Source organism: Doryrhamphus excisus, chromosome 8, assembly GCF_030265055.1.
Source record: "Doryrhamphus excisus isolate RoL2022-K1 chromosome 8, RoL_Dexc_1.0, whole genome shotgun sequence".
In the NCBI taxonomy this organism is placed as follows: Eukaryota; Metazoa; Chordata; class Actinopteri; order Syngnathiformes; family Syngnathidae; genus Doryrhamphus; species Doryrhamphus excisus.
Genome location: NC_080473.1, coordinates 22,262,863 through 22,275,319, shown reverse-complemented (window position 1 = coordinate 22,275,319; position 12,457 = coordinate 22,262,863). Strand labels below are relative to the sequence as shown.

Below are 12,457 nucleotides of genomic sequence, written 5' to 3'. Positions count from 1 at the left end.
TTTATTTTGTGTTGTAAACAAAAATTAAGATATTTGAGAACAGTGGAATGTTTTATCTGAGCTTTTCTTGTGGGAAAACCGGAACCAAAGCACTGAAAAGTGTAGGGCAGTGACTCCCAAAGTGTGGGCCGTGGTCTCTTAGTGGGCTGTGGTGGTATTGCAGGTGGACCATGAGAGGTCATTAAAAATATGATTAATTTTTGCAAAGATTATTTTTTAAATTATTTTTATTCTAAAATATTTATAGCACAATTACAAATTAATTAATTTTGTCTTGTGTGTACAGCACATATTACAATTTTGGGCTTCCTTTAGCCCCCTGCTTTCATTTCAATCCTGAATCTTAAAAATTAAAATTAAAATAATAAAATAATAATAACAAAAATAAAATAAAAATTAATAAGGTAAGTGCTCTGAGAACGCAGCATTTTGTCTGTACTGTTTATAGGACAAAGGTGGGCATTTTTTAGCTTTTCAAGTGGGCCCCGAGTTAGAAAAGTTTGGGAACCCCTGGTGTAGGGTATCGCAGAAGCAAAAGCATTGAAGACAGTTTTTTTTAATTTATTTTTGTAAATGCGCTTTTGTTTTTGTTTTTAACCTGATGCGGCCCAGCCTCACCCAGACCCTAGCTCCAGTGGCCCCCAGGTAAATTGAGTTTGAGACCCCTCATTTAGAGTGTATTCTGACTTTTTACCTACCTGCGCATGAGTCAGTAGTAATCACCAAAGTGGAGCTTTCAGGGTCGTAGGCAACGTTTCCAGCGATGGGCAGAACACGGCCCGTGTGTGGATGAAGGAAGAAACCAGGAGGCACCGCCATGGTGCGGCCGCTTGATAAAACCATATGACTGTGGGCCTTTGGTCTTATTAGTCGTATTACTGCATCGTAATAAAGCGGGCAACCGTCTAACAGGGAGCCATCAGAACCTGCACAGATCATTACGCACGTTGCTGATGTTGCAGTACACGCTTTGACTAACAGATGGTGCTGTTTCTTTGCAGCTCACCAAGGAGAGCATCCTTATTGAGCACACACCCGGAGTCAGGACACAGCAGCTTGGCCCCTGTGCCTTCACCCAAGAGACCCCAGGCTCCCTGACGCTGGCACTCTGCTGACACCAGCCCCCCCATCTCAGTCACCAGGGACCTCAATCGCTGGGTAAAACTAAGCATAGAAAAAGAACAGCCCATAAAACAACAGATTTACTAGGTAAACAACAACATACTATTGATGGCGGTGCCCATATGACGAGTGGTTGTCGGCATGGATCTTGCCCAGTATTCTGGTGCATTCTCGAACATGAGCTGTGAACACACTGTGGACCCTCTGCTGGGCCTGCTGCTCTCGTCTCAGAACCTGACAAACGCCAAGAAAATCAAAGTCTGCACACTAAAGCATGAAACATAGGTGTGTGTGTGTTGGGGTAACCTGGAGCTGACTGTCAAGCAGGGTCCTCAATTGAGTGGCCAAAGACCTCCTGCGGACCACCTCCTTGTCCACTTCCCTCCTTGTCTTCTCATGACCATCCACCGTGCTCTCCTCATCCAATGAGCGTGGGTGGAGAAGACGCAGTTTGTCTTGAACAGCCTGGTAAAGCTCCTTTACCTACAAAATCAAACCATATGTTCATCAAAACTATAAGGGACATCCACGGTCCAGCATCAACTGTCGGATCTCTGAGACTTATTTAAATTTGTTGAAAAACAATACTATACGGCATCTTTAATAAGCATAAAAAGTGCCATAGCAACTTGTAATATCAAATGTGTAATAGGATAGCACAGACAACAGAGAGGCATGCAGGATTTCACATCTCCTTTTACATCTTTATCGTTTCTACCGTCCTGAGGGCTGTAACAATAACCGCGACTTTGGAGGACAAACAGGAAGAAAACAAGAGAGCTACAGTAGAGAAAAAGGAGGAAGAGAAACTGAGAAGTGATGGGATTATACCAGCGCTTGTGGTAAAAGGGTTCTCACGGCAGTTTTATACCTTCATCCTAAATGCTCTAAAATGATCAGTACAGTCAAGCATCCACAACTCCCCATTTGATAGTTTCGGGAACAAGAAAGTGAAGTTAACCACTGCATAGTACAAGTCAAATCAAGTAAAATTTACACCAGATCTCCAAGAAGCATCAGCGATTCATAAACGCACCCATGAAAGGCCTAAGAACCGCTGATGTACATCAGTAATTTATCTTTTCAGACCGGAAGATTTCCCCAAGAAATGAAAACAGCCAAGGTTGTTCCAGTTTTTAGACATGGTGACAAACATCAATTTACAAACTATCGACCAGTGTCCTTACTACCACGATTCTCCAAGATTATTGAGAAGCTCTTCAACATTAGGCTGGATTAATTTATTAATCAGAAAGTCAGTATGGATACGGAGCTAACATTTCTACCTCCATGCCACTGATCAAAATTATGGAGGACATCACGAACGCTATAGATCAGGGGTCTCAAACTCAATTTACTTGGGGGCCACTGGAGCTAGGGTCTGGGCGAGGCTGGGCCGCATCAGGTTTTCCAAAAAAAAAAAACGCATTTATTAAAAACAGAAAAATGGATAAACTTTGCTTTGGTTTCGATTTTCTACAAGAAAAGCTCTGATCAAACATTCCACTGTTCTCAAATATCTTACTTTTTATTTTTCTACACAAAATAAGGTGAAAAATAAATAAACAAATCAAGAATAAAGAAAATCAATCAATCAGTAATAAATATAATCATAACAATAAAAGGGCAAATAATAAAAAGTTAAGAAAGCACATATAGTTGGTGGGTAGACAAATTGTTTTTTTTCAGATTAAAATGAACAAAGCATTATTAGAGCCCTGTAGACATGACAAAACACGACTATAGTCACATTTATACGCAACTGCAGGGTCTTGAGACACATGCTAATTCACAAACTAGAGAGCTAGCGAGCTAAACGGTAGCCTTCAAGTTATTTCCTTTAAACTTAAATAGCCAAAAACTTACCACTTCCACACGGATAGGGAGGATAACTATTAACAGTTATTTAACCTTTAACATGAACATGAATCAAACGTAATCATTTTTTCTGTGTACATGATACCATACAGCATCCATATCAAACTTGCGCGGGCCGCACTAACATTAAACTTTCATATCAAGGCGGTGGCCTCAAACTAATGTCCTGCGGGCCACATTTGGCCTGCGGGCCGCGTGTTTGAGACCCCTGCTATAGATCATAGGAAGTGTGCAGCCGCAGTATTCATGGATCTGACAAAAGCCTTTGATCCAATCAATCATGACATCCTAATCACTACATTAGAAAGGTACGGAATAAGAGGATTAGTTCTGAACTTTGTCAAAAGCTACTTAGCTGACAGGAAGCAATACGTAAAGCTAGGAGAATACACATCTGCAAGCTCATATATATTACGTGCGGAGTTCCCCAGGGGTCAATACCGGGACCAAAACTGTTCAACTTGTACATCAATGATATCTCCAAAGTCACGAAAGACTTAAAGCAGGTATTATTTGCGGATGATACCACTGCTTTTTGTTCCGGAGGGAGTACAGACGAAAGACAGGTCAGAGAAGAAATGGTCACACGAAAAAGATGCTTTGATGACAATAGATTGTCCTTGAACCTAAATAAAACCAAAATCATGCTGTTTGGTAACAGCAGAAAGGACACGCACCAGCAAATACAAATAGACGCTGTAGACATTGAAAGGGTGAAGGAAAATACATTTCTGGGGATCACAATAGATGAAAATATGAGCTGGAAACCTCATATTACAAATATAGGGTTAGCTAACCGTCTTTTTTAAAATTGAACACTAAGCACTAAACACGAAGCCTTTTGAGTGGTTCCCATATTTGTGTCAAATTAAAACAAAGCTGTTTTGTTTGTGGCCATTCTTTTAGTCTTATCCTTGCCTGTCTTTGCAAAACCAAAAGATAACAAAAGCGAGGCCTAAGTAAAGATTCCGAACCAGTTCCTTTCTAGTGGATATCGCCGTACTAGGAGACAATATATTTGTTTTTAATGTATCCAGGCATTAGCTAGCTCCACATGCATGTCGATGCAGACCTCGGTGGTGAGTTGTCCCAGTCGAGTAGTGACCGTCAGGCTGTGTTTGAGCAGCAAGCTGTAGAAGGTGTTGCTGCTGAAAGCCTCCAGATCCACCTGGTGCTCATAGTCCCAGAACTCCTCCGACGAGTCTGCTTGGAGCCAAACAATAAAGATATTTAATGAACTGGAGGACTGGACATTGGTGAATGAAAGCATGCTAATATGCCCCCACAGTCCACAGGCATGCATGTGTGAAGTACATAAAAGATAAGGTAACATGGCTTAAAAAACTGTTTAAAATGTGTATATAAATATGTTTAGAGCATTTAAGAGTAGTAATAGTTCATGTCATACATATAAAATTCAGTTGTAAAAGAAAAAAAGACACCCTACTATTTTTTATATGTTTGTTTCTAAAATAACCAAATCTCCATTGTTGGCGTTTGGGTGTAATACCACAATGTCCACTAGGGGGTGCTAGCAGCGGTGGTGGTATAGAGTAGGTGACAAAACGACAGAGGAAGAATAAATCCAGAGGGTGAATATACGTCAAGTCATCGTGGATTGTCATCCTTATTCTGTACCACAGGTTAGTACAAAATAGAGATAATTTATATTTTAACGGCTGTAAAGAGTTTAGAAAGTTGCCAGAGTAAACAGCTGACTGCAAAATATTTGTTACAAAATGTGTTGTAGAGCATTTGAACATAAGCGAAATGGCTAATGCTAGCAAGCCTTAATGTACAGTTAATAGCATGAAGCAGGCTAATTGAAATGTGTCTGGAAACAAATGGGTAATTGTTGATGTTATCATCTTATGATATCTGAAGTGTTGTTGTTTTTGAGAGGAAGAATAAATCCTGAGGGTGAATGTACGTCAAGTCATCGTGGATTGGATAAAATCCGATTTACGCATATACCGGATATAAATCCGATATATGCGTAAAACGGACATTTACCGGTATACGCATATAACAGATTTCGCTTATATCGGACAAAACCAGTGGGAACAATTGAATCCGATATATCCGAGGTTTACTGTATGTTGCATTGTCCTGGTTTTAGTTTCAGGTTCAGTCTGTAGCGTACAGATAAATGAATATACGTTATCAGTTTCTCTAGTATGTCAAATCCTGACGGGTATGACTTTAGGTTTAGGACAACTTTAGGTTTAGTAGATTTTTAAGAGTCTACATCAAAAACAATGCAAGCATTCCATACTGTATCAGTTTCTTGGATGGCTTGGATGTGAGGTAATGGCCGATGAAGTCACCTGACATTTGAACTGTGGTCTTGCTCTACGGCGGTTGCACAAGCAGAGCTTTTTAAGCTTGCAGTTGATCGGGTGTGGGTCGTAGTGTTACATAAGCGGTCACAAAAGCGGGAAATCGACTGTTCTGTGCATACACGAACGTGGATGTGTTTATTGTGGCGTGGGTTCACGTGGAGATCATGGTTACGTAACGCAGTGGCCTCCACGATGTTCAAGGTGTTGTGAGTGTGCGTACCCGGCTGAATGGAGCCAAGCGTCATTCTGGCTTGTTGTTTTCGATGAATCTTCATTCGTGAGATCACCCTTGAGCCCTTTGACGCGTAGTCGTCCATGTGGTACGTCATCTGCTGGATGTGATACTGAGCCCTGATTGGCTTCTTCTCCGGCCAGCCGTACTCGTGGAAAAGGATCTAAAACATGGGAGCAAAAATAAAATGATCTTTTATCGTAGGTTCCTGTGCAGAAATATATGTACAAAGATCCTCTTCGTGACAGGAGTGCTTTGCTGTTTTTCAAGAAACCTCGGCGATCTTCATTAATCTGTTCTGACAGGTCAGATGAAAACCAAAATTGTTTACAAACGAAATAACTTCAATTCAATTCAATTAATCAGACACTCGAAAATATTAACCAAGTAAACATTTTATAGTTGTACTATAAGCAAAGCACAGTAATTATAAATGGTAACTAATTGTTGATGCAAACTTCCCATATACCCTACTGTGGACAAATTAAATAGTGTTTCTCGTTTTCTTCATCAAATTGCCTGTACTAGTCACTTTATTTGGCCCCATGGCGGTTATTTAGCCGTCACACCCAACAAGAATACACAGGCTGCTTTGTGGGGGCGCTCCATTTCATGTAACGATACAGTGCAGAGGCGACTAGTCCAGGGTGTACCCCGAGTCTCGCCTATGTACAACTGGGATAGGCTCCAGCATATGTACCTGCGACCCCAGTGAGTAAATCCAATAATACCGAAACTACAGTGTTTGACTGTACTGCAAAAAAGCACAAGTCAACTCAGTGTTCTCAATTAGTTAAAAAATGTAATTTAAATATCAAATGTGATTTTATATTCAATAATGTAATACTTTTAGGGCTGCACGGTGATCGAGTGGTTAGCGTAACCTCACAGCTAAGATAGCCGAGTTCAATCCCACCCTCGGCCATCTCTGTGTGGAGTTTGCATGTTCTCCCCGTGCATGCGTGGGTTTTCTCCGGGTACTCCGTTTTCCTCCCCCATTCCAAAAACATGCTAGGTTAATTGGCCACTCCAAATTGTCCATAGGTATGAATGTGAGTGTGAATGGTTGTTTGTCTATATGTGCCCTGTGATTGGCTGGCCACCAGTCCAGGGTGTACCCCGCCTCTCACCAAAGACAGCTGGGATAGGCTCCAGCACCCCCTCGTGAGGATAAGCGGTAGAAAATGAATGAATGAATGTAATTAAAATATTTAAATGTTCTGATCATTGGAAGTCTTTTATTGTGAAATGACTGCTTGTATCAACTTTCAAACCAACTTTTGTACTGAATTCACGGGCCTTAGATGTCTTGAGATGTCCATATTGAAAATCGCAGCATTATTGCATCATGATGTCATCATTATTGCTAACCTACCAAGATCGTCACACATAAACACAAGATGGCCGCAGCTCCAAACAAAAGTCCTCCGGTCACCAGCCAGTCGGGACGCAGTAAGAGGTTTCTTCTCTTCCTAATGCCCATTCTGGTCATGTGACGAGGAGTCGTGGAAAAAAAGGGCCCGGGTTCATAGCACTGGCCGCCTGCAGGCATCACCCGTACATACTAAGTGGAAGCAGAGAATAGTATTTCAATGAGTTATGACATAAAAAAACATATTTCAATGAACACCTCACCAAATGCTTGTGCTGATGGCTGTTCAGTGTAAACACATAAACTCCAGGCTGGTTAAAGATGACTGAAAAGAAGCTGGGGGGTGTCGAAGATAGTGTCAGGTCTGCTTTGAGTTTTCTAAATGCCCCCCAGTCGTAATCGGGGTTGGTGTTGTACAGATTATCACTACCAAACAAAACAGAAGAAGAAATGGAAATTGGACGGTTGTCCAATAAGATGTTTGCCACCTCAGCTCGCTTACATATCATAGTGAGGATAGTGCTGAGTGCTGACAGTGAAGAGGAGAACATCACCCAGGTGGAGACACGCTGTCGGGTTCACAATTCCGGTCATCTTATTGGTCCAACTCTTCCTTGAATATCCAGCATCATTGCTGGTATTTTCCGTTTTAGGGCTCCCCCATGAAATGGAAGAATCTAAAAAGAAATAATTGATTCATTCATTCATTTTCTACCGCTTTTCCTAACGAGGGTGGCGGGCGGTGCTGGAGCCTATCCCAGCTGTCTTTGGGCATGAGGCGGGGTACACCCTGGACTGGTTGCCAGCCAATCACAGGGCATACATAGACAAACAACCATTCACACTCACATTCATACCTATGGACAATTTGGAGTTGCCAATTAACCTAGCATGTTGGAATGTGGGAGGAAACCGGAGTACCCAGAGAAAACCCACGCATTAACATGCAAACTCCACACAGAGATGGCCCAGGGTGGAATTGAACCCTGGTCTCCTATCTGTGAGGTCTGTGCGCTAACCACTAGACTGCCGTGCCGCCCAGACATAATTTAATGTAATACAATTTGTAATACAAACAAGTTTATTTACACCATACAAGGTGGGAATTATTGTTAATAACTGGCAGGAGGAGCGATCCGATTGATCATATGACACAAACATGCATTTGTGCATGTTGCGCAAGTTAGCAGTCATCCAATAAGGTTTGACTTATTGGATTATTTCAGTCTTTTCTGTTTTTTTCTGCAATGTGAGGTGGTGTTCATTCATAACTGGCAGGAGGAGGGATCCTGTTAAATATATTAAACGTAGTACATCAGTGCATGTGATTGTGCATAAACAAAAGTAGTTAGTACCGTGAGTTTAGAATTTATTTTGCGTCGTTCTGTTGATTTATTATGCTTGGTGAATATTTTGAGTCGTTCAGTATAATAAAAGGTGTGATTTACTAATTATACCATGAGCTGTGTTTTAATGTTAATATTCATTCCAAACGTTTTGTCATGCAAATCAAACCATTTTGTTTCCGGGCATTCTGCAGCTCGCTGAGTAAAAACAATTCCTGAAGTTCTTCTGGAATCCCGCTGAGGACTCCAAGAAAGCCAGCTCCTGCATTCCAAGAGATGAAAACGTGAGAAACACACATCAGGGAAGCGCGACAATGAGCAAGTGATTGTGCGTGATCTCCACCGCTTGTCTGAACAATGTAGACGGGGCGTGAAGAACGGAGCTGGCTGCTGCACTGGAGGATCCCGTGGGAGTCCCAGTCATTAAAGACTGTCTTCAGGATGACGCTGGAGACGCCCGACACCTGTACGCGCACAATAGCGGCTAGCGTTAGTAGGTCAGTGAAACACTAGAGAGCTTTCACTGTCGCTGCAGTGAAAACAATATTGTCATGAAGGCTTTGTGTTCATTGTCTTCCCATGTTTATTCTGGGATGGAATAACTGGAGCCATGGGCATGCAAAGTTCTTTCGGGGATTGACGTATTTGTTATTAAAGATCCTCAATTGTGGAAAATAAACAAGATGTTCATGATCTCGTAACAGGAATATGTGTACCTATTTTTCTATTTTATAGTTGCTCCACTTCTGAGAGAAGAGGTGCCAACATAAGGGGCATCCAAAGTATGGCCCTGGGACCATCTGTGACCCGTGATTGTTGATTTATTGATACATACAGTACCAAAAGTATTAGGGTTGTTTGATATTTTTAGTATATTGGTATACCGGTATAGATTCTTCCACTGATAAGAAAATGACAAACGTAAACAAACTGAGTTTATGATGATTTACAGTATAAAATGAATGACAGGCCTTTGTGTTTACTCTGTATTTACTCTGCAGACAAAATCATAAACACCGAACCAATAAATACTTTACAATTTGAGACAAATGTATGGCTGACTTTTTGTAGCTTTTTATACAAGACTTTGCTGAATTTTAATTTTATTTTGTAATATTTGCTAAGGTCCATATCGCCCAACCCTAAAACGTATCATTTAACAAAAAAAGAACAACAAACGTTTTAAAATCAACACTAGTATTACAGGAAAAAGTCAAGTTATTAAGAGAAAAAAGTTGTACTCCAGCAAGTCGCAATTTTATGAGTATAACGTAATATTCATTCAATCATTTTCTACTATTTTTCCTCACAAGGATCACAAAGGTGATGGAGCCTATCCCAGCTGTCTTCAGGCGAGAGGCGGGGTCCACCCTGGACTGTTGGCCAGCCAATCCCAGGGCACATATAGACAAACAACCATTCACACTCACATTCATACCTATGGACAATTTGGAGTCACCAATTAATCTAGCATGTTTTTGGAATGTGGGAGGAAACCGGAGTACCCGAAGAAAACGCCTGCACGGGGAGAACATGCAAATCCCACACAGAAATGCCCGAGGGTAGAATTGAACCCTGGTCTCCTAGCTGTGAGGTCTGCGCAATAACCACTCGCCGCCGTGCAGCCCATAAGGTAATATTATGACCAAAAATAACGTTTCATAATCATTATTATAGAGAGCGATAATGTGGCTGAATGACAACAATCCTCCACAGCGCTGGAAGAGACTCATTGCAAGTTATCACAAACGCTTGATTGCAGTTGGTGCTGCTAAGGGTGGCCCAAACAGTTATTGGTTTTAGGGGGTAATCACTGTCGTAGTTATATTTATATGAGTTTGATGATCTGAAATATTTAAGTGTGACACTTTTCACTCGTTAAAATGTTAAAACTTTGCCTGTCAAGGTGAGGAATTTAAAAGGAAGACGTCAGCAAGTGTGAGAAAACACTCGATTTTGGAGGTTCCACTGTATATGCTGTTATATTCAAATATCTAGACTGTTATTTCACCATAACAAAAAGAATTGTGTGTTTAAATACACTCTGTCATATCCTTTTGCTCACCAGAGTGCCGGAGCCCAGCACCAGCTCCATTTCTCCTCTGGATCTGCACCAAAGTTTCATCTCAGTTGCAGGCCTGTTCCTGCACAGGCCTCCACAAGCAGCTCTGCCAGGAGGCTCAGTGCACACGCACAGACCCAGCTCTCCGTCATAGCCCTCATAGTCATCTGCAGATGGACACACCTGGAGAAGATAGGAACGGGATAAGATTATCACCACGCTCGGATCACCGGTGGAGGGTTCACTGTGTAACCAGGTGAAGGGTTACCTGCACCCGACAGTGTGGGTGACGGTGACACAAATCTAGTGCAGTCACCAGAACACTGTTAAATATTAAACGTGCACAGACAGCACACACAACAGGGAGAGGTGAACAGATGCACGGGCAAACATGTTTTGTTACAAATACAAATACGGCTTCAAACATGTCTGCAGGATGTGTTTATTGTCATCGGGGAACGCCACAATATTCCATCAATAACATTGTTCAATAATCACGCCCAAACTCTGTTGTGGTTATCGTCATGCATGCAGTCATTCAAAAATTTATCATCACCAAATGATCATAAAATATTTGATCACGATTAATCACAATTAACTCAGGATTCATCTCATTTAATCGCGGATAGAAATAAGTAAACAATCTTTGTGGTAAACGATTCAATTTGCAACTACAACGATAATCACATAAAACTATGTAAAAGGATATCAATTTTGGAGCTACGGGCCATTATTTACAACAATACAGTCAACTTAGCTTTACTGCTAGCTCACAAGCTACATGTCGGCGTCACAATTCTTCAAGCTGGACCCACTACGTGTTTAAACAATTCCGACACACAACTTTGAGGATAACACGTTATTATTCTGATAATGACAGCAAAGTTGTTAAACAACACTTTTTAAGTTAGCAAGCAAGTTAGCACATACAGTACAGTAAAATGGGGTTATAAGGGACGGCGGTGTAATAAGGGACAATTTTCGGGAAAATGTTTTTTGAACTATTTGTTCTAGAATATATGCTTCTTTGAAAAAAGCAGCTTCCTGTTTAACATGAAAAGGCAGAATTACATTTAAAAAATTGTCCCGAAAATTGTCCCTTATTACCCTGCCGTCCCTTATAACCCCGTTTTACGGTACCTCATAAACATGATAACTTGTTTTAAAGACAAAATGTCACTGTAGTAAAAAAGCTAGCTAGCTAGCTAAGTGACACACAGGCAAAATGTGTAAACAAAAATGCCTTTACCGAAAATTGTCCCTTATTACCCTGCCGTTCCTTATAATTCCGTTTTACGGCACCTCATAAACGTGATAAAACCAAAAAAGGACTCTGAATTAAACAATTTGCTTGTTTGTTTTAAAGACAAAATGTCACTGTAGTAAAAAAGCTAGCTAACTAGCTAAGTGACAGACAGACCTGCTGATTCAATATGGTTTCTCACCTTAAACGCAAACAGCGGCATTACAGTAGTATCCTACACTCGGTAACGTTGTATTAGCGAGACAATATGAACAACAGGAAGTATGATGTCAATGCTAACATGTGAGTCGTATGTTATGTCTTATGTCTTATTTTCTGTCTAATACGAGTGTAAAGGTGAATATAGGGGTGTTATCTGATGTTCAGAGGGCTTCATTAGGCTAAAGACCCGGATTAGAAGGTCAGAATTAGATTACAAAATTACAAAATATTCCATTTATGAATAAGGAATCCTAAATTGCGGAAATTAACTTAGCACTACAACCACGATAAAGCAGGGACTACTGTACTTCACTAGTTTGCACACTTTGTCGTGTGTTGTTGTCCAACCTGTTGCCGGCAGTGAATTGACCAGTCGTGAGGGTCCAGACAATGTCCGTGTTGTGTGCGTGTTTTTCCATCCCTGCAGATGCTGTAGACTTTGTGCACACACGCATCTTCGTGATTGGCAGGTTGATAGTCAAGGGTACATTGGCACTGCCCATCGCTGCTCTGCAACAAAGTCAACAGGGTTTTGTTACATAAGCTAGATAATTACGCCGTATTATGGCATGATGATGCTGAAAGGATCTGATTAGAATTGTTAGTGAAGAGATTCTCCACTGGTTCTCCACACAAGG

General features: G+C 41.1%; 1 protein-coding gene across 1 annotated transcript in view; it reads right to left on the bottom strand.

Annotated features, from left to right (window-relative positions):
• The window catches only part of LOC131134908 (uncharacterized), a 33,913-nt gene that overhangs the window by 17,813 nt on the left and 3,643 nt on the right, over positions 1 to 12,457 (bottom strand). The window contains exons 3-15 of the mRNA XM_058080596.1: positions 12,168 to 12,329; positions 10,358 to 10,537; positions 8,636 to 8,756; positions 8,462 to 8,554; positions 7,449 to 7,623; positions 7,210 to 7,372; positions 6,950 to 7,138; positions 5,563 to 5,737; positions 4,073 to 4,203; positions 1,429 to 1,605; positions 1,226 to 1,356; positions 1,007 to 1,164; positions 699 to 926 (exon numbers count right to left, since the gene is read on the bottom strand). Of these exons, the coding sequence (XP_057936579.1) occupies positions 699 to 926; positions 1,007 to 1,164; positions 1,226 to 1,356; positions 1,429 to 1,605; positions 4,073 to 4,203; positions 5,563 to 5,737; positions 6,950 to 7,138; positions 7,210 to 7,372; positions 7,449 to 7,623; positions 8,462 to 8,554; positions 8,636 to 8,756; positions 10,358 to 10,537; positions 12,168 to 12,329 (2,083 nt within the window). The remainder of the gene's footprint in view (positions 1 to 698; positions 927 to 1,006; positions 1,165 to 1,225; positions 1,357 to 1,428; positions 1,606 to 4,072; positions 4,204 to 5,562; positions 5,738 to 6,949; positions 7,139 to 7,209; positions 7,373 to 7,448; positions 7,624 to 8,461; positions 8,555 to 8,635; positions 8,757 to 10,357; positions 10,538 to 12,167; positions 12,330 to 12,457) is intronic.